This window comes from Arvicanthis niloticus, chromosome 29, assembly GCF_011762505.2.
Source record: "Arvicanthis niloticus isolate mArvNil1 chromosome 29, mArvNil1.pat.X, whole genome shotgun sequence".
NCBI lineage: Eukaryota > Metazoa > Chordata > Mammalia > Rodentia > Muridae > Arvicanthis > Arvicanthis niloticus.
Window position 1 is genome coordinate 4,319,751 of NC_133437.1, and position 21,270 is coordinate 4,341,020.

At 39.8% G+C, this 21,270-nt stretch overlaps 1 protein-coding gene across 6 annotated transcripts in view; it reads left to right on the forward strand.

Moving 5' to 3' along the window:
- Arb2a (ARB2 cotranscriptional regulator A) overlaps positions 1 to 21,270 on the forward strand; it is a 404,275-nt gene that overhangs the window by 372,690 nt on the left and 10,315 nt on the right. The window contains exon 11 of one of the 6 annotated variants that reach the window (XM_076927063.1): positions 18,330 to 18,415. The exons of the other annotated variants lie outside the window; for them this stretch is intronic. Coding sequence (XP_076783178.1) covers positions 18,330 to 18,406 — 77 coding nt within the window. The 3' untranslated portion in view covers positions 18,407 to 18,415. Of the gene's footprint in view, positions 1 to 18,329; positions 18,416 to 21,270 lie in introns of those variants that run through there. 6 annotated transcript variants of the gene reach the window in all.

Genomic DNA, 21,270 nt, shown 5'->3' on the forward strand with positions numbered 1-21,270 from the left:
TCCATGGAGGAGTCATCAGTAGCATCCTTTAGCAACAGAAAGCTACCAAAGGGGGAAAAAATGACTCCTAGATTCAGTCAGAAACATAATGAGTGGTTTTTATAAACAATGTTTCTATAAAGAAAGATTTGATAAAGAAAAAAAATAGAGCTTTTATGCTGACCATACTCAAATGTTTTATAAACAAGCATTAAAAATAAATATTGTGTTATAGTTGATAGGAACAGGCAAGACACTATAAATTAATTCTAGACACTAGTAACAAACAGTAATTTTAGCAGAGTGTAGGAAGGATCTTGAAAGATTATAGCATAGAGAAATAATATAAACCTATTTAATTCTTAAACTATAAAAACATTTTAAAATTTACTAGTTATGCCATTAGTTTTGGAAAATAGGGACTTTCAAAAGAAATGAAAATAATGCCATCAACAGGGAAATTTGTGTCTTTAATATAATGCCCTATTACCATGGTTTTAAAGTAGAAAGGGCACTCGGCCAGAAGTGCATGTCAGGAGTTGAGCTGAGCTTAACAGGGTCCTGGGTTCAGTCCCTAGAACTTTAAACAATTCTGTCACTCTTTGACAACATTAAAGTGTACGTAAAAGTAAGGAAGACATTTCCAACTAAATTATTTCTCTGTCCCAACCCCAGTGGTCCTTTCTGTCCTCCTGGTACTATTGGTAGCCCTGATTCAACACATGAAGACCTCATAGCCAGGATCCACATGGACAAGGCACTGTGCAGCATCTGTCCATTGGGGCCTGAGTTTATCTTACTCTCAGCTTAGTTCTTGTCCTGTTCTATCTATTACCTGTAAATGTCATAGTTTCACTTTTCCTTAAAACTAAATAAAACCTATTGTATGTAAGTGCCTCCTTTCCATCATTCATGCATCAGTTGAGGAACATCAGGTGAGTGAGCTCTACTTCCTGGCTGTTGTGAATGGAGATTCAAAGAACAGGAATGTGGGAGTGTCTTCTGCAGCCAGTGAGAGAAGTAGCTAGCCATGTAATATGGCAGTTCTTTTTTGAGGCATGTCCACACTAATTCCCCCAGTGACTGAACCAGTTTACATATTCACCAAGAGTGTATATGGGCTCCTCTTTCTCCATATCCTTGTCAATATTTGCTGCCCTTTTCTTTTGTTATTGTTGTTCTAAGACATACTATTGTTATTTTGTTTTTTAACAGTTTGACAATAGCAAATGGTTTTGTTCCTTGTTTTTCTTTTACTTATTTACTTACTTTACATCCTGACTAAAGCTTCCCCTCCCCCTCTCCTCTCACCTCCCCCCCCCACCCCTTGTCATGCATTTCTCCCTTCTCTCTCTCTTCAGGAAAGGGGACCCCTCCCAAGGACATCAACCAGCCTTGACATATCAAATTTCAGTAAGACTAGGCGCCTCTGCTCCTATTAAGGTTGATGAGGCAGCCTAGTAGGAGGAAAGGGTCCAAAAGGCAGGCAGCCCACATGAAGACCAAGCTGTGCAGTTGTTAGATCTGTGCAGAGGGCCTAGGGCAGTCCCATGCATGTTCCCTAGTTGGCAGTTCTGGCTCTGTGGGCCACTATGGGCCCTGGGTAGCTGGTTCACGGGGTGGGGGGAGCTTGTACCCTTTACCCCTCTGGCTCCTGCAATCATTTCACCCCTCTTCCAAAGCATTCCAGGAGCCCACCCAAATGTTAGACTGTGAGTCTCTGTGTCTGTTTCCATCAGCTGCTGAGTGAAGCCTCTCTGAAGATGGTTATGCTAAGCTCCTGTCCCTGCACACCTTGTAGACAGGACAAATTGTAGGTTGAAGGCTAGTGTCCCGGTCCCTCCATTGGAAGTCTTGCCTGTTTACAGGAGATAACTTGTTCAGGCTCCATATCCCCCATTGCTGGGAATCTTAGCTAGGGTCACCCTCATAGATTCCTGGGAGTTTCCACTGCCCTAGGATTCTAGAGCATCCCAGAGAAGCCACCCCATTCCAGTTGTCTCTCCTGATACTCTCCTGTTCCCATCCCCACACCCTACCCCCACCAAATCCCTTCACTCCCCTCACTCACCCACAATGTCTATTCTATTTCCCATTCTCAGTGAGATTTACACACACCCCCTTGAGCCTCCTTGTTACTTAGCTTCCTTGGTTCTATGGACTAGAGCATGGTTATCCTTTAGTTTACAGATAATATCAACTTATTAGTGAGTACATATCATGTTTATCTCTTTGGGTCTGGGTTACCTCACTCAGGATGATATTTTCTAGTTCTATTTGCCTCAAAATTCATGATGTCCTTGTTTTTGATAGTTGAATAGCATTCCACTGTGTAAACGAGCCCTATTTTCTGTATCCATCCTTCAGCTGAGGGGCATTTCAGTTGTTTCCAGTTTCGAGCAATTACAAATAAAGCTGCTACGAACATAGTGGCATACATGTCCCTCTGGTGTGGTGGAGCACCGTGTGTGTGTGTGTGTGTGTGTGTGTGTGTGTGTGTGTCCAGGAGTAGTATAGCTGGGTCTTGAGGTAGATCTATTCTCAGTTTTCTAGGAAACCACCAAATTGATTTCCAAAGTGACTGTACAAGTTTATACTCCCAGCAGCAATGGAGAAGTGTTCCCTTGCTCCATCTCCTCACCAGCATGAGCTTTCGCTTGAATTTTTTATCTTAGCCATTCTGATAGAGATGTGATGGGACCTCAGAGTTGGTATAATTTGCATTTCTTTGATGGCTAAGGATACCGAACATTTATTAAGTGCTTCTTGGCCATTAGAGATTCCTCTGTAGAGAATTCTCTAGTTAGCTCTTTACTTCATTTTTTAATTAGATTATTTGGTTTGTTAATGTCTAGTTTCTTGAGTTTTGTATATATGTTATATACAAAATCCAGAAATGACTTAATATCCCTATGAACACTTGATTTTTGACAAAGAAGCCAAACTTATATAGTGGAAAAAAAGGAAGCATCTTCAACAAATGTTGCTGGTCTAAGTGGATATCTGTATGTAGAATGCAAATTGATCCATATCTATCACCCTTCCCAAAACTCAAGTCCAAATGGATCAAACACCTCAACATAAAAGTGGATATATTAAATCTGATAGAAGAGAGTGGGAAATAGCCTTGAACGCACTGGCACATGAAACAACTTTCTGAGCAGAACACCAATGGCTCAGGCACTAACATCAACAGTGAATAAATGGGATCCCATGAAGCAGAAAAGCTTCTGTCAAGCAAAGGACACTATCAATAGGACAAAACAACAGCCTACAGAATGGAAAAAAAAAAATCACTAACCTTACAACTGATAGAGGCTAATGTCCAAAATATATAAAGAGCTCCAATAACTAGACGTCAGCAAGCCCTTTATTTTTTTGGTTGTTGGTTTGGTTGGTGGTGCTTTGTTTTGTCTTGTTTGTTCGTTCATTCATTTGTGTGTTTGTTTTGATAATAGCTATTTTGGCTGTGTTAAGGTGAATATCAACATAGTTTATAATTTGCATTTCCCTGACCATAATAAGGATGTTAAACACTTTTTTCTTTTGAGAAATCTGTTTACTTCTGTAGCCTATTTATAATTGGCTTTTTCTTTTCTTTGTGTTCAGTTCTTGTTTTAGTTCTTTATATATTCTAGACACTATCCCTCTATCACATGTACAGCTGGCAAAGAATTTCTTCCATTCTATGGGCCACATCTTCACTTGGCTTTCAGGGTTGGTTTTTTTTGTTTGTTTGTTTGTTTTGTTTTGTTTTGTTTTTGTTTTGTTTTGTTTTGTTTTTGTTTTGTTTTGTTTTGTTTTGTTTTGTTTGCTGTATGAAGCTCTTTAATTTCCTGAGGTCTCACTTGTCAATTGCTGCCCTTATTTCTGGAACAAATGAGATCCTATTAGAAAGATCTGTGCCTACTCCTGTGTCTGTGTAGCTCTTGTTTATTCTCTAGAAGGTTGAGGGTTTTAGATCTTATGTTGAGATCTTCAATCTGTTTAGATTTTATTTCTGTGCATGGTAAAGATAAGGGTCTAGCATTATTCTTATACCTGTGAGTATCCAATTTTTGAGGACTGTTTGTTGAATAAATAAATTAGTAAACATCAATAGTCTTAAAGTAATGTAGACATGTCTACTTAGAGTAGGCCAATGGTTGTAAAACCTGCTTCTTCCTGTTTTCTTTTCACCCAAGAAAATTTTGAAGATTAATTGATTTAGTCTTCACATAGCACAACCCTCCACACTGTTGCCTACAACTTTTTGTGAGGATAGTTCAGTACCAGCCAATTCTAACCATAATCTTATTAATTCTTTGAGAATCTCATACAGTACATTTTGGGCATACCCACAGTTCTTCCCATAACCAAACCTCGCCTCCTGATCTTGAGAGTTCTTTTCCCTCATCAAGTTCAGTTTGTGTTGCCCAGCTAGTCTTGGGGGCCAGGGCAAAGACCCGAGTCAGTCTATCAGGGACCACATCCTTAATGAAAAACTAACTCTTCCTCTACCAACAGCTCTCAAATGCCAATAGCTCTTCATCAAATGTTAAGATTTCAGGTCCATCTTCCCTCCTCTAGGCTTTGATTTTGTGTGGCCGTGGGGTGCACAGGTCTTGTGTGTACACTCTCACAATAGCAGTGACTTCATGTGTGCAACTGCCTTGCTATATCTGAAATATGTTGTTGCCTCAAAGTCATTCTCCACCTCTGCCTCTTATAATCTTTCACCCCCTCTTCCATGAAGATCCCTAAGCTTGGCAGGGAAAGTGATAAATATATACAAATAAATTTAAATATAAGTATGCTCCATTTAGGGCTGAGCGCTCCGCAGTCTCTCATGCTCTTCACATTGACAGCAGAGGCTCTCAGTATCTGACTGGTTCTGAACTTCAAGTAGTTTTTGCTCAAATTAAAAAAAGACTACAATGTCTCTATTTACTCTGAGAAATTTACTCTGAGAAAACAGGACATACTTGCCAGGTTATGTTCTTACCTCATGGTCAGATAGCTCACTAAAATGTCACAGAGTTTAGATTAGTCTACATGCCCGTTAGTTCTGCTGCTTTGGGGTGTAATGACTCCTATTAGTAATCTACATAATAAAAAGGCTTGATGAATTTTTACCAGACTGTCCTTTGGGGACTATAATTTTCACCATGATGGAAGCTTTGCCCATCTTTCAGTGCTCAAGCATTACCCTTATCACTAAGAGCAACAAGAATTCTACAACTGTGTTATCTGCAAATGTCGGACATCACATCATATGGATCTGGCAAGTTCTTTTCTTGAAGAGTTACCAAGTATACTTGATCAAAACATCACCATTCTGTAGACAAATATAGTGACTTTGAAATCTCATTAAAATTAACTTCAGATTTAGCACTATAGATTAGTTGATAAGTCTATTCTTTTGTAAGACTTTAAATCAATTAGAGCCAAAAACTAAGAAAAACCTGGTCTTCACAGGTTGGTTTGATTTCTAGTACTTTCAAGAGGACTGAACTCCTGCACAGGCAATGACCTTGCTTACATCTTATTGGAGTGGGGATAGGGCATCACAGGGATTATAACAGCATACACAAGTTCTTTTTTTTTCTTTATTTTTAATTTTTTATTGGATATTTTATTTACATTTCATATGTAACACCCTTTCCCCATCCCCCCCACCCAAGAACCCCCTGTCCCCTCTCCTCCTGCTTCTATGATGATATGCCCCCATTCACCCTCCCACTCCCCACCCACAATCTCCCCCACACTGGAGTGTCCAGCCTTCACTGGACCAAGAACTTCCTCACCCACCTATGCCTGACAATGTCATCCTCCCCTATGTATACAGCTAGAGCCATGGGCCCCTCCTTATGTGCTCCCAGGCTGGTGGTTTAGACCCTAGGAGCTCTGGTTGGCTGGTATTGTTGCTCTCCCGTTGGGGCCACAAGCCCTTTCAGCTCCTTCAGTCTTCTCTCTAACTCCTCTATTGAGAACCCCATGATCAGTTCCCAGCAGAAAGTGGGGAAGTGGGCATGAAGTCTTACCCCTAATTGAGGAGCTATTGACAACTCATAGCTCATGGGAGAGGAAGAGTCAGTTTTCTTTACTAGTGCAGTCCCTGGTCAGTTGCCCACTATCCAGTGGAAGAACACACCCATGAGTATATTGGCAGCACAAACTACACTCAGTAGGTTTAAAAGGGGTGCACAGAGTTGGGTGAATAGGAAAGGGAGGGTGGGTCTGGGGGTGCTGGGAGGATGGAAATGAACATATCTGATGAAAATACATTGTTTAAAATTCTCAAAAGAATTTTAAAAAAATAGGAAAATCAATAAAGCAAGCTTATTCACTGCTGTGAACTGACCATTATTCTGTATGCATCTGAGGTATGATACCTTGGTATATTTTTATCATTTTTTATTTTTATTTAGATTATTTTTTAATTTAGGTATAGGTTTTACGTCAGATTTTCAATTTTCAACTTGTTGGGCTTAAAAGAGTAAATATACCTAGGTTTAGTGCCTTTTGTGCCAAGTAGTTTTCCCATGGGTCTGGAGTCCAGGAAGTTCAAGACCAGACTCTACAGTTCTCCTTCAGATCCTGTCCTGCCTTCTGTAGTTTGATGGTCCATCTCTTGGTAATGTATCTTGGAAGGGATCAGTCCTTGGTGTAGTTCACAGCACAGGTTATTCCTGGGCTTTTCATAATCTCCAAGGATAATTAACCACAATGTTCTTTTCCTCACAGACCCCTAGCAGCAAGCTAAAATTAGACAGTGGCGAGCTGTAACCTGCCAGCCACCCAGACTTGTTTTTCATTTCCTTCTGGTGAGCCCTCCCCTGCCACAATCCCTATCATACTCTGCAGGCTTTATTCTAAATTCTATCACCGTAGCTTTTTCCATGTTTAATTCCATAGAAGTAGCATATACAGCCTGTATTCTGTGTTTGGCTTTGATCACCTAACTGAATGTTTTCATGATTCATCCAGGGTGTGTGTGATACCATACCCACCTGCCTTCCAACTCAGCTTTCTGAGTGAAATGCTTCAAGTGTAAATTGCCACCATGCACCATCCTTGGCTTGGCGTTCAGCTTAGGAGATCCTATTGATCAGTTTTTAAGGGTGCTTTGGCCTTTTTCAGTTTTTTTCTGGCTTGCTATTAAAATATTTATTGTGTTGGATTGTGCATAATGACTTATTTGGTGTTGAATTATACTATCCTCTCTTGAATATTTGTTATGGTGGATATTTATTTATTTTAATTGAAAATTCATATAATATATTCTGATCATGGGTTTTCCCCTTCTCCTCTCTGATCCTCCTCATCTACACAGCCATCCAACTCCACGCTTTCTTCCTCTTTCTCTTCAGAGAGCAAACGGGCAAATAAAAAATCAATAAAATAAAATACAACTGGAAAACAATAAGAAAGCTGAATAGTGTTCCATTGTGTAAATGAACCACAGTTAGAATGGGGAAGGAAATAATCACGGGAGGCCAAGGGAGGGAGGGAACTAGGTGGGAGGGGAAGGGAAAAAGGGAAAAAGGGTCAGGTATTGGGGGGAAGGAGAGAAGCTCAAAAGGCTAAGATAATGAATGGAGATAATAATCAGGGGGTGGGGGACCCTCTAGAAAGTACCAGAGACCTGGAAGGTGAGAGACTCTAAGAACTCAATGGGAGTGACTTTAGCCAAAATACCCAACACTAGTGAGAGAGAATTCAAAGGGTCCACCTCCAATAGATACACAGGACCTCAAGTGGAGGCATGGGGATACTAACCCACAGTCAAAATTTCTAACCCAGAACTGTCCATGTCTTAAAGAACTGCAGAGACAAAAATGGAGAAGAGACTGGAGGAAAAGTGGTCCAGTGACGAGCCCAACTTGGTATCCATTTCAAGGAGAGGCTCCACGGCCTAACACTTACTGATGTTATGGTGTGCTTACAGACAGGAGCCTAGCATGGCTGTCCTTTGAGAGGCCCAACCAACAACTGACTGAGACAGACTGGAGATACTTACACCCAACCATGGGACTGAAGTCAGGGACCCTGTGGTTCAATTAGGGGAAGGACTGAAGAAGCTGAATAGAAGAGTGAACGAATAGACAGACCAGCAGTCTCAACTAACCTGGACCCCTGAGATGTCTCAGATACTGGACCACCAACAAGGAGCATAACAGGCCAGTCTGCGGTCCCTGGCACAAATATAGCAGTGGTCTTCCCAGTCAGACCTTGGTGGGAGAAAATGTGCCTAATCCTTGAGAGACTTGAGGCCCCAGGGAAGGGGGAGGCCTGATGAGGGGAGAGTCACCCTCTCAGAGGCAAGGGGGAAGAGAAATGGGATGGGGAAATGTAAAGAGGGGACCGAGAGGAAAGGCAATGACAGGAATGTAAATAAATAAAATAATTTTGAAAAAGAAATTAAGAAAGCATAAGATATACAAATAAATAACATAAAAATACAAAGTTGAAACCTATAATAAGTAAAATATCATTAAGATTTTTTTTAAGCCCAAAAAAGCAATCTGGGACAAAATCTACGAAAGCATATGTTGAATGTTTAAATTACAAGCTAAGGACATTGGAGTCGCTCAAGCTTGGTGCTCTGTCTCAAGTGCTGAGTTTCACCCTCTCATTAGAAGAAACTTTTAGACCCTGCATACAGTCTTATGTCTAAGGACTCTGAGTTTTAGGGCAACACCCCTACTGTTCAAACCTTGCAGGTTTGTGGAGATTCAAACTCAAGATGGTCTGCCCTGAGTCTCTCAGGTTCCCACTGTAGACTCCTCCTTATGCAAACGATTCATAATTTAACCAAAATAATTAAGAATATTTATGTTACTCCTTCTGTGGTTGCCCTCTTTCTATGAGGACTTTTCCTTCTTGGTCTCCAGCTCTTCTCACACCTAAATTCCATCCATAGCAGGCTCGAGGCAGTGAAGCAGAGCCTTCTTCTACGGGAATAGCTATGCTGTATGTGAAGACAGGCAAGTTCTCTAGGCAAAGGCCAACCCAGTGTAGAGCCTGCTCTCTGGTGCTATCAAATAACTGCATTTTATATTTTATTCATAACTTATTTTTCTACAAATGGGAGAGCTAAATGATTATCAAATCAAGAACTCTCAGTATGGGATCTTTTATAAATGAATTTGTGTTGAATTGCTGTTCATTTTTCCAATTATTAAAGTCATGTATTTTCTCAACAAAAATTGAGGATATGTTTATGAGAAATGCCTGAAAGGACACGTGCCAAGTTATTGTGGTCGATAGGATTATTGGTAGCTTCCTATGTGTTTTTACTGGCTTGAGTTTTGTGCTTTCTTGCCTAAGAATGTATAGCAGTTCAGTGCTCTCACTGTTTTTCTGAGTGACTGTACAGTTTTGATGGCTCTCTACAGCATTCGCCCTGTGCTTTTTGCTACATTCATATTGTAAGTTCCGAAGCTTACTTCTATGAAGTCCTCATGTGGAAAACAGGACTCACTCTGCCTTTAAGAAGAGAGAATTAAGACAACTCAAAGTTTAAAAGCTTACCCAGAATTTCAAGCATATTGGTAGCGGAGCCAGAAATAGATCTTAATCATTAAGTCTCTCAGTTCAGCTGTGGACACTATTTCTAAGCCCTCAGCATAAGTATATGTAGTTAATTGTACATTTCCTAATGAGTATGGGAAAATTATCATAGTTAAATATAAGTCTCAAATATTTTGGAAACTTTAGCCACTGATTTCAATCTCCTGTATCAAACATCTTACTAAAACTCCTAGCAAGTAGAAAATTTGCCTGGTTTTAACTTTCCTACAGTTAACCCTCCAAGGACCACCATCAAAAGAGCAGGCAGGCTTGCACTGAGATAGCAAGTGCTCTCCTTCTTTACTGCTTGTCGGTTTCCTTATATACAAGACAGTCAACAAATGAGTATTTAATATAGTTATTCACTGATAGAGAAATTTAGCTAGGCATATTTTAATCATAGTCTTACATTTTTACTAAGTTCATTTGCTAAAAATAACAGAAAACTTATTGATGAATTAATTAGTATTCACATTCTGAAATTTCACATTGAAAAAAAACTTTTTCATTTAAGAGATACAAAATAATGGGAAGAGAAAATGGGGCTGGAAAAACAGGTCCAAAGCAGATAAAGATGGGATAAAAATGATTAAACATGTATGTGTGTGTGTGTCACTGTTATTTTGTACAATAATATGTACTAATAAAAATATTCCCATAAAGAGGAATTATAGTGGGTCTATGGAGAAAACATCACTTGACCAGTGCTTGAGTAGCATGCACAAATCCAGAATTGCATCATCAATACTACATGGGGCAGATCTAGCAGCATTCCTAGAAACCCAGCACTTGGAGGTGAAACAGGGAAATCAGAAGTTCAAGACATTTCCTCAACTCCATGGTGTGATGCACGCTAATCTGAACTACATAAGACTGACACACAAACTGACTCTCTCTCTCTCTCTCTCTCTCTCTCTCTCTCTCTCTCTCTCTCTCTCTCTCTCTTTCTCTGTCTCTCTCTCTCTCTCTCATCTTCTCTCTCAAAAACAAAACAAACAACAGCAACAAAAACATACACTATGTATGTATCATACATAGTGACTCATGCCTGTAATCCCAGAGCTCCAGAGACTGCAACAGGCAGATCACAAGTTTGAGGCTAACTTGAGCTAAAGAATAAGGCCCTGCCTCAAGCAAATACACAAATAAAACAAAATCTTAATAATAAATTGATTTAAATAAATTAAAATCTTAATAGAAATACATAAAATGGGATGTGTTGATATAACAGTGAATTACATTAACTTATGCTAGTAATGTTTAATATGACAAAAATAGATAAGAGTAATTATTAAATCTTAGTAATTTTAAATTTTGTAGATATGTTTATTTTACATGAATAAGTACTTTGCCTACATGTGTGTATGTGTGCTACTTGCATGCATGGTGTGTAAAAGAGGGTGTCAGATCTCCTAGAACTGGAGCTATGGATGACCTGGAGTCTTCATGTTAGGTGCTGGGAGCTGAACTCAAGAGCAACAACTGTTCTTAACCTCTGAGCCATCTCCCCATCCCCTAAAGCTTAGTAATTATAATTATGTAACCCTGATGTTAATTCTGTTCTGGAAAGTGGTTTAAAGACAGCTAACCAAAGTGACATGCAGGGTTCTTTTATTATTAATTATTATTATTATTATTATTATTATTATTATTATTATTATTATTATTATTATTATATTTACATTTCAGATATTGTCCCCCTTCCTGGCCTCCTCCCCCAAAAAAAACTCCACCCCATACCCCCTTCTCTTTGCCTCTAAGGGGGTGGGTGATCACCCACCCACCCACTCCCATATCACCCCTCTAGCATCCCCTTCCCTGGAGCAACAAGCCTCTACAGGAGCAAGGGCCTCCCCTCCCTTTGATGCCAGATAAGGCAGTCCTCTGCTACATATGAGCGGGAGCTATGGACCAGCCCATGTAAACTCTTTGGTGGGTGCTTTAGTTCCTGGGAGCTCTGATGATGTCTGGTGAATTGATATTGTTGTTCTTCCTGTGGGATTTAGACTGAGGCACCCTGCATCTGTGTGCAGCCTGCACTTGGTAGCTGCTCTGTGCCCAAGGAAGAGAATGCCTTGTGGTTAGGAAACACATTCTAAAGGGGATAGATAGCATTCCAGTTTGCTCTCAGCTAACTTTGTCCTGTGTGTGCACGCCTACAAAGGTGCAGACACAGTGAAGGAGTGAAGGAATACCTGTGATATGTTTTTGAGAATAAATGAATCTGGTTAAATAATAACTAAAGTTAATCTACAATTTTATAAGTTTAAAAGTATTTTTAATTGTTTTTAAACTTAGTTTTATGTTGGTGTTACTTTGTTTTGTTTTTTATTGTTTTAGATTTTGTGTGTATGAGTGTTTGTCTGCAAGTGTGTATGTGTGCCATATAAATGCCTGGTGCCCATGGAGGTCAGAAGAGGTCTTCAAAACCTCTGGGATCGGAACATGGTTATGAACTACCACATGGGCGCTGAGAACTGAACCTAGCCCTTTGCAAGAACCAAGGGACTGCTGAGAAATCCTTGCTTCTAGCTCCATGTTTGTGGGTTTTATTTGTTCGTGTGTGTGTGTGTGTGTGTGTGTGTGTGTGTGTGTGTGTGTGTGCGTGTGTGTAGTATACATGTGTATATACAATGTGCACATGTGTATGGAAACCAAAAAAGGTGCCAGCTGTCTTCCTTCATGCTCTCTGCTTGTCCCTCCTCTAAGGCAGACTCACACAGCAGCCAGGCCAGAACCAGCAATCCCAGTCTCCCTGCCCCTTGCTAGCTCATCACTGGAGACATGGGCCTTTCCAGGAATGCCACAAGAGTATTAGACCCTGAAGTCTAATTCTTATATTTGTAGAATGTAAGCTCTTAACCATAGAAACATGTGGGTTCTCTGGTTTTAAATGAAAATGGTACCACAATGTAGCCTAGGTAGGCTGGTCTGGAACTCACAATGTAGCCTAGGCTGGCCTGAAACTCATAATGTAGCCCAAATTGGCCTCAGACTCATGGAAATCTATGTTAGCCTCCTTGCAGCTGGAGCTGTAGAACAGCATAATCACACCTGCCTAACATAGTATTTATGACTTTCTCTTAGAATATTGTGTGCCAAAATGCTTTTAAATATTAGACTACAGCAATTGCAAGGTATGGTGGTACATACCTTTAATCCCAGTACTCAGGAGGCAGAGGCAGGTGAATCTCTGTGAGTTCAAGGCCAGCCTGGTCTACAAAGTGAGTTCCAAGGTAGCCAGAGACACACAGTTAAAAAAAAAAAAAAAAAAAAAAAAGAATTATAGTAAATCTGATTTTTTTTATTTTGTTTTTTTATTTTTGAGATTATAATATTTCTTCTTTGCCTTTTCCTCTCTCCAAATCTTCCTATATATCTCTCCCCTCTCTCCTTCAAATTCATGGCCTCTTCTTTTATTGTTTTTATGCATATGTATATATGCATGTATATTCCTAAATAAGGCCTATTCAGTTCATATAATACTACCTGTATATATGTTTTCATGGCTGACTATTTGGCACTGGACAACCAATGGGTGTGCTCTTTTCTGGGAAGGCCTCCTGCTCCCAGCTGTCCATGGTTGCCTGTAGTTCTTTATGTAGGGTTGAGAACTCGTGGGCTTCCCCCTTGCACTTTGACATGTCCATCAGTGTGGTGCTTGGTCAGCTCACTTTGGGGCAGCCATGTTGGTGAGACTTTACAGCTGTAGCGTCTGACATTGCTAGGAGACAATGGTTTTTTTTTTTTTTTTTTTTTTTTTTTTGGTTTTTTGTTTGTTTAAAAGAAATTTAGAAACTTCGGACCCACATCAGAGGAAAGCTTTCGTGTTTTGAATTTACTCTAAAAGATTAAATAGCTCATTGTTGAACTTAAATGTGGAAAATATTAAAAACTAAAAACAACTTTATTATGAATGAGACACTTTCAAGTCAATCTTCACTCACAACAGAATTGCTTGTAATGTAATCTACTTATATAATCTACTTGAAATGTGTAGACTCTTGCTCTGGGGCCTCAAACTTCAATATATAAAAGGTCTCTTCAAGAATCTCTTAAGGGACCCCTTTTTTTGACATGAGAAAGGATGAGACACATAAACGTGACTTGATGAGCAGAGTAAAGGGCACATGTTCTCGTTTGTCACCAGTGAAAACAGTTTGAATTGGAAATGTTTTATTTGCCATCTAAGATCATCACAGAAACCTCCAGAGGTAATGTTTGGAATTAAAGAGATACTAATTCTATATAGCGGTTCATCTTCCTTGTCTTGCCATGTAATTTGATAAGATTTGTGTATATGATATAATATTTTAAGCTATGTCACTGTGACGGTCTCAGATTGCTCTAAGAACGTAGTGTAAAAAATTGATAGCTCACAGAACCCACCTTTTTTTCTTTTTATTATATTTTTATTATTTAAACAATTTTTAAGTTTAAATGTATTTGATCGTAATCTTCCCATCTCTCGAATTCTCAGTCCTCACCCTCCTTAATCCCCCAACGTTAAGATCCTTGTCAAAGACAAACAAGCAAAAACCAAATACAACAAAACTCCAAAACCAACAAAACAAAGCAATACCCAAAAAGGAAAAAAAAATCGAACTGTAACCAAAACTCTGTGCAGAGCATTATATGTTGGTTAACTTCTCCTGAATATGAGGATGACATACCCACCGTCACTCCTTTGGAGACAGTATGAATTCAGTTGTTAAAATCTAGTTTATTCAATTCAGTATTTAAATATAATACAGTAAGTTGAAACAAAACCTACCACATTAAAGTTAGGACAAATCAACACAAGGAAAAGAGCTGAAGAGAAGTCATGAGACTCAGAGACCCACTTGTTCACACATTCGGAAATACCATGGAAACACTAGACTGGAATCCTTAGTATATATGCAGAGGTCCTGGTGCAGACCCATGCAGACCCTTATGCATGCTGCTTCAGTCTCCGAGTTCAGATGAGCCTTTGCACATGTTGATTTGGAAGGGCTTGTTTTCTTGGTGTCCTCCATCCTCTCTGTGGGTTTCCTGAGCTCTGATGGAGACATTGCATTTGGGGCTGAGTGTTCCAAAGTCGTGTGTGTGTGTGTGTGTGTGTGTGTGTGTGTGTAATCAGAAGATAAAGCGAAAGTCCAGTCACACTGCACCACAGGAAATCTGATTTTCCTTTTAAGAAAATAGTAATCTTCCTCCCTACAAGAACTCCTTTGTGCATCCCTTCCTGGCTTGTAGTCCATCTTTCTGAGCACATACCATGTGTAGGCCTTGGGCTTTCTACTGTGGGTATTAAAGCATATTGGTATGCACAAAATTAGCAAAAAAAAAAAAAATCTATCATCCACTTTCTTGCCAAAGAATATACTTGCTAACCTTTTAGTATATGATTCTAAGCGACCAAAAATTAAAATTGTAACTGTCCACAAGCATACCTGCTCTACCTGCTCCTCTGCCAGCCCTCTGCATGTCACGTGTTCCTTTATTCTCCTACAGCCTGTCACTATAAGTCATCCGCAGTGCATTTCAATAGAAGGCAGCAGTGAGTATGCACTGCACAAGCAAAGGTAATTGTTACTGTAGTCCTAATACAGTGTCATTACAGTTTTTATTATTAAATCACTACAGAGTTTTACCATGCCTTATCCCACTTCATTATAATTTGTAAATACTATATTTTTCTGGGAAACAAATTATGACTTTCCTTATGTTGGAATTCTTAAAGTGCCGTGGTCTTGATGCTAAGGTTTTCCTTCATGTACAACTTCCTTTAGGAACATTTTTAACAAGCCTGTATTTCTACTGATGGTTATAAATTTTGATCTAAAAATGTTGATCAGTGCAAAACACTTTCTTCTCATAAGCCAATATTTTTCTTATTTTCATGTGTAGATTAACCTTCCACCTTAGTCTTAAAAGTAGATTTGCAGATGTTCCTTTCAGTATGGATTTTTAAATTTACTCTGTGGCATCAAAGTAAAATAGATGTTATAAACCTATAGTGACACCCGAAAGTATCTGAGATTGTCCAGAAAATGATCTCTGTCCTTCGCTGCTTTAATATGACCAGATATAATTCCCACACTGACATTAAATTACTTGAAAAAGAAGGACCTTCGAAGCTAAGTGATAAAGATTTAAGTTTTATACATGGGACTGGAGAGGTGGCTCACCGGTTCAGAGCACTGGCTCTTCCTTCACAGGACCCAGGTTCAATTCCCAGTACCAACATGATGGCTCACAAATTTCTATAACTAAAATTCCAGGTGATCTGAGACACTCTTCTGGACTCTCTGGGAACTATACACATATGTCACATAGACATACAGGCAAACAAAACACCCATACACATAAACATGGAAAAATTCCCAGACAGTGGTGGCACATGCCTATTATCCAGCACTCCGGAGGCAGAGGCAGATGGATCTCTTAGTTTAAGGCCTACTCAGTCTACCAAGTGAGTCCCAGAAGAGCCAGGGCTACACAGGAAAACCCTGTCCACAAATTAGCAATAATAGTAGGAGTAGCAGCAGCAGTATAAAGTATGAAGTATTGGGTACAGCCAGTTATAAAACAAAAGGAATGGAAACAGCATGTTCTTGCCGAATTCCATATGGCATTTAAGTTCATCTTAAGTTTATTTCTTAAGTATATTCATTTTCTATTACTGTGTATCAAACCCAAGACTGTAAATGTTTACAAATCTAGAAATAAACTTAATATCAGAGAAAGAAGACTTAATTTCATCAGTAATAAATGAAAGATATTTGTGTAGGGGTCATCTGAAAAGTTTGAGAAGGTCTCTATTTGAAAAGTCCAGTTACAGTTATGTCAGAAGACATCTCCATGTAAATTCTATATTTATGACATAAACTAGCTTTATAATGTTTCCTTGTGTTTTATTTATTTTTTATTTTATTGTTATTATTATTGGGGGGGGGGGGGTCGAGACAGAGTTTCTCTGTGTAGCCCTGGCTGTCCTGGAACTCACTCTGTAGACCAGGCTGGCCTTGAACTCAGAAATTCGCCTGCCTCTGCCTCCCAAGTGCTGGGATTAAAGGCGTGCGCCACCACCGCCCTATAATGTTTCCTTTAATCATTGTTTAGTCACGTCTGTCTGTTAAAGCTTATATTCAGTTTAACTACTCATAAATTCTCCTTGTCCTCTGTAATATTACCTAATAGTTCATAAAGTAATCAACAGTAAAATTTACTATTGTTACATGATCTATCTGTAAACATATTAAGCTGTACCATATAAATAAGCTCAAAGTCTTTTAAGAAATCTTGCCATGTAAAAGGCGGTATTTAATTTTTCTAAGAGCTAGGTCTGTGGTGCAGGTTTATAATCCTCACTTCCTGGGCGCTTAAGACAGGAGGATCATAGTAAGTTTAAGACTTGATTAGCCTACAGAGTGAGTTAATACAGCAAACAAGGTAGGCAACAGTTCCATATTTTTCTATAGCTTTAAGCAGGATGAAAAGAATCCCTGATTACATCTATAACTGGCAACACAGAAACCATCATGGTTTCTCCTGAGGACACCTGCTTGACCACTAACCAGTAACAAACAGCATTGCCTGACAGAGATATGTCATCCAGAACCAGCAAAACACAGAACATGATGTGGTCACTTGATGCAAGTTTTACATGTTCATAACAATTGTACTCTCTCGCTACATTTATCAGTATATTAGAGTCTACTTATTTTTATAGTTTAAGGGCTTTTTAATTTAACTTTTTTATTGAAAATAGATTCTTCTCTTATACAGTAAATGCTGACCACAGTTTCCCTCCCTCCAGTCCTCTCACCTGTCCACCCCATCTCCCCTCTTCCCCAGATTTATTCCCCTTCCATTTCCCTTACAAAACAAACAGGCCTCCAAGAGATAACACCAAACATGACAAAACAAGATACAATAACATAAGACGAAGCCCTCATAGTGAAGCTGAACAAGGCAACCCAGGAGACGGAAAAGAGCCCCAAGATCATGCAAGGGAGTCAGAGACACACCTGCTCCACTGTTAGGAGTCCCACAGAAACACCAAGCTAACTGCCATAGCACATGCAGAGGACCTGGTGCAGACCCAGGCAGGCCCGTGCTTGCTGCCTCAGTCTCTGTGAGCCCATGTGAGCTTGCTGAGATGAGTTAATGGATTGTTCTCCTGGTGTCCCCATGCCCTCTGACTCCTACAGTCTTTCCTCCCTAAAAATGTATGTTTCTAATTTAAAGTTTTACAATTGGAAAAAGTAAAGCACCTAATCATTAGAAAAGAAATTCAAGACTAAACTTATTCATACTGTAGTTATGTAGAAAACTCAGTATCTAGAGACATTTTTTTCTGGTGTTTTAAGACAGTTTTTCTGTGTCCTGGAACTCACTCTGTAGATGAGGCTGGCCTCCAACTCCGAGATCAGTCTGATGCTGGGATTAAAGGTGTGCTACCACTATGCTAGAAAGACATTATTAGTATAAAAAGTATCCCAGCTAGAGATACATTATTAATATAAAAAAGCTAATTCAGCAAGATAGTCAGAAACAGATTCAATGTATAAAAATGCATTTTATATACCAGTCACAGTTAAAGGTAAAGTGTTTTAAAATCCATTTACTTTATCATCAATAAATATTTAATACTAAAAACTTTAAGTAACATGTGCTTGTATATTTATTAAATAATGTAGCAAAGTGCCAGGTTTTCTCAAATCGAAACATAAATGCATGCACAGTTTTCTGGGGTTTTTTTCTTCTCCTTCCCATTTCTTTTTTTTTTTTTTTTTTTATCTTTCTAGGCTGGCCTCAGACTTGTTATGGAGTTGAAGATGGCCTTGAACTCCTCATCTTTCTGCCTCTACCTCCCAAGTGCTAACATTATAGGTATATACCATCTCTCCTCCTTCCCTTCGTCCTTCCTTCTTCCCCTCCTTTCCTTTCTTTCTTACGTATTTGTTGATTGATTGATTGACTGATTGATTGATTGAGTTAGGAGAAGCACAGGAACCACAATGTGCATTATGAAGGCCAGAAGATGGCTTTCTGCTCTCTCCTCCCACATGTGGATCCTGAGGATCAAACTCAAGTCATCAGCCTTCAGGCAGCTTCCTCGTCCCTCTCCCTGCTCCTCTCTCTCCTCCTCCTCTCCTTTCCCTGGAAGACTGGTTTTGAATTCCTGCTCTCAGTCAGAACTGCCTCAGCCTTCTGAGTAATTTAGATGAAAGGCCTGCGCCACCATATCAGACTTAGCAGGTCTTCCGTTTGTTTGCTTGGTTGGGCTTTTGGTCATGTGAAGTTCTGGATTCCCAAGGCCACCTTGTGCTTGACTCTTCTACCAGAATGGAAAACTGACAAGAGTCACAGATACCCTCCTTGTCATGATACGGCAGCCAAAATCAATCTCTCTAGGAATAGAAAACATGACAAATGCAGAAAAGTACAAAAAGGTGGACATATTACTCTGACTACTCACTCATACTGTGGTTTAGAAGCCTTTAGCAGTGTTTTCTGGAACCTGGGGAAGCTTAAAAAATCAGGCTAGAGAAAGTCTAGGATGCTGTAAGTCTGTGCAGGTTGTGATTCGGATGGGAGCTCAGAAGATCTGAATGCTGGCAAGGTGTGGACCATTATGCCTGTTCTTATGATGTTTGGGATGTAAACACTACAGGGAGTTGGGCTTGAGGTTGTTCATGTCACATTGTGGTCAACACCTTGTGTGCATTTTGTCCATGTCCTGAAACTTAATGGGATGCTGAATTTGAAGGTGATGATAGGAGCTAATATGGTAGAGGAGTTTCAAGGCAGTCTAGCATGCCGACTGTTGTGTGGTGTAGTAACCAACAGGGCTGTGAGAACTGTGGGCATAAAGAATAAAAGCTTAGAAACCTTGCAGTTTATTTACCACATGTGAAGCTGTGGCTTACGACAGCGGGGTGTACTACCTAGAAAGAGAATAATGGCCCAAAAGAACCCAAGGTCTTTGCTTGGGGGCAGTAGGAAAGGTGTCTAGACAGGCATCTGGGGCACTCACCTGAGCCTACCTATCATTCAGTCTAAAGACTGGTTTAAGGGGAGAGCTCCAGAGTGCACTGTTCGTACAAGGCCACCTCGGCCCGCCTGTCTCATGCTCAGCCACCTGCAGGCTGCTAAGGCTATGGTCCTATGATCCTCTTACTACTTCGACTGGTGACCAACTGGGGACACATGGGCACATGGGATACTGATTTTGAAGTCATATAGAATACAAGACTTAAAAACTCACTGACAATTTTACCCAGATTTCAAAAGAAGCCTGGGTGGTCAGACAATGTGTGGCAAGATTAGAGCTTCAGACATCTCCTGATGGGCGCAGTGCAGACCCCAGGAAGTCGGAGGACAAAACATGGAACATCTGCCACAGAGAAGCCCAAACACTGAGCAGAGGCCATGTAAGTCACGACCCTCAGGAACATACCTTTTGCTCTTGGTGCCAGAGATGAAGCTACAGGGTTTTAATTTTTACCCTCCTTTGGCTCAGTCTTTCCTTGCTTTTATTTTTACTCCTTTTTTGAAAGAGAATGTTTGCTTTGTACCGATGAATCTTGGAAGTATGAGTTGGTTTTTGGTTTTACAAGGGCTCAAGGCTGAGTTTGCCATTCATCAGAACACTTTGAACTCAGATTTTTTTTTTTTTAATTTTGGTGCATGATGTTTTTTATTTGCAAATCTTTCATAATAAAGCTAATAAAAGGAAATGTATACATAAACATGTGCACGTATACAAATATATACAACTATACATACATGCATATGCTCATGCAATAACTTAACATTCCCCTTTTTATTGAATATGGGTTCTTTTCTCATACAATATATTCTGATCCCAGTTTTCAAGTCCAGGTTCACTTGCCTGTGGAATATCGGTTTTCTCAGACCATTTGTTAAGGTATTCTCCTTCCCTCATTGTATCCTCATACTGCCCTTGTCAAAGTTAGTTGACTGCACAGGGTTTGATTTCCAGACTACACTGGTTCACTGTTTTATATATTTTGATTGCTACAGTTTCCTAACACAGTTTTAAGTCGGGAAATGCTGTCCCTCCTACATTGTTTTTCACTCCCCGTGTTGTTTTGGCTAGTCAGGTTTTGTGGATCTGTACAAATTTTCAGGTTTTTCTTCTATTTCTATGGAAAACGTGATTGGAGTTTTAATAGAGATTCGCCACCATATGGATAGACCTCTAGGTCCTGCGTGGGGAAAACACAAGCTAGACATAGAAAAAGCATCATATTCTCGATTACAGGGACTCTTCACAAACTCAGCAGAAGTCAGATATTTAGTGGCACACATCTTTAATCCCAGCACTCAAGAAGCTGACCTCGGCCTAAGCTAGAGAGCTCCAGGTCAAGCTACACAGAGAGACTCTGTCTCGAAAGAAAAAAGTCGGAGAGAAGCAGGGAATACCGAGAATTATGATGAATGCGGAGGAAAGTGGGGAGGAGAAAGGAGCTGATGGAGTAAAATGCAGAGCAAGTCTCCGCCTGCCTCTCATGCCTGCAAAGCATGCACCGGAGAGTTACGGGAAAAGCATGCACCAGAGAGTTACGGGAAAAGCATGCACCGGAGAGTTAGGGGAAAAACATGTTGAATTAGTGATTTTATGAAGAAATGTTTTAGCTGTTCAGGGTACATGTTTTACCCTGTGTGTATCTTATACTGTAGGCATTAAAAATATTCAATAAAATTTATTTTTAAATAATA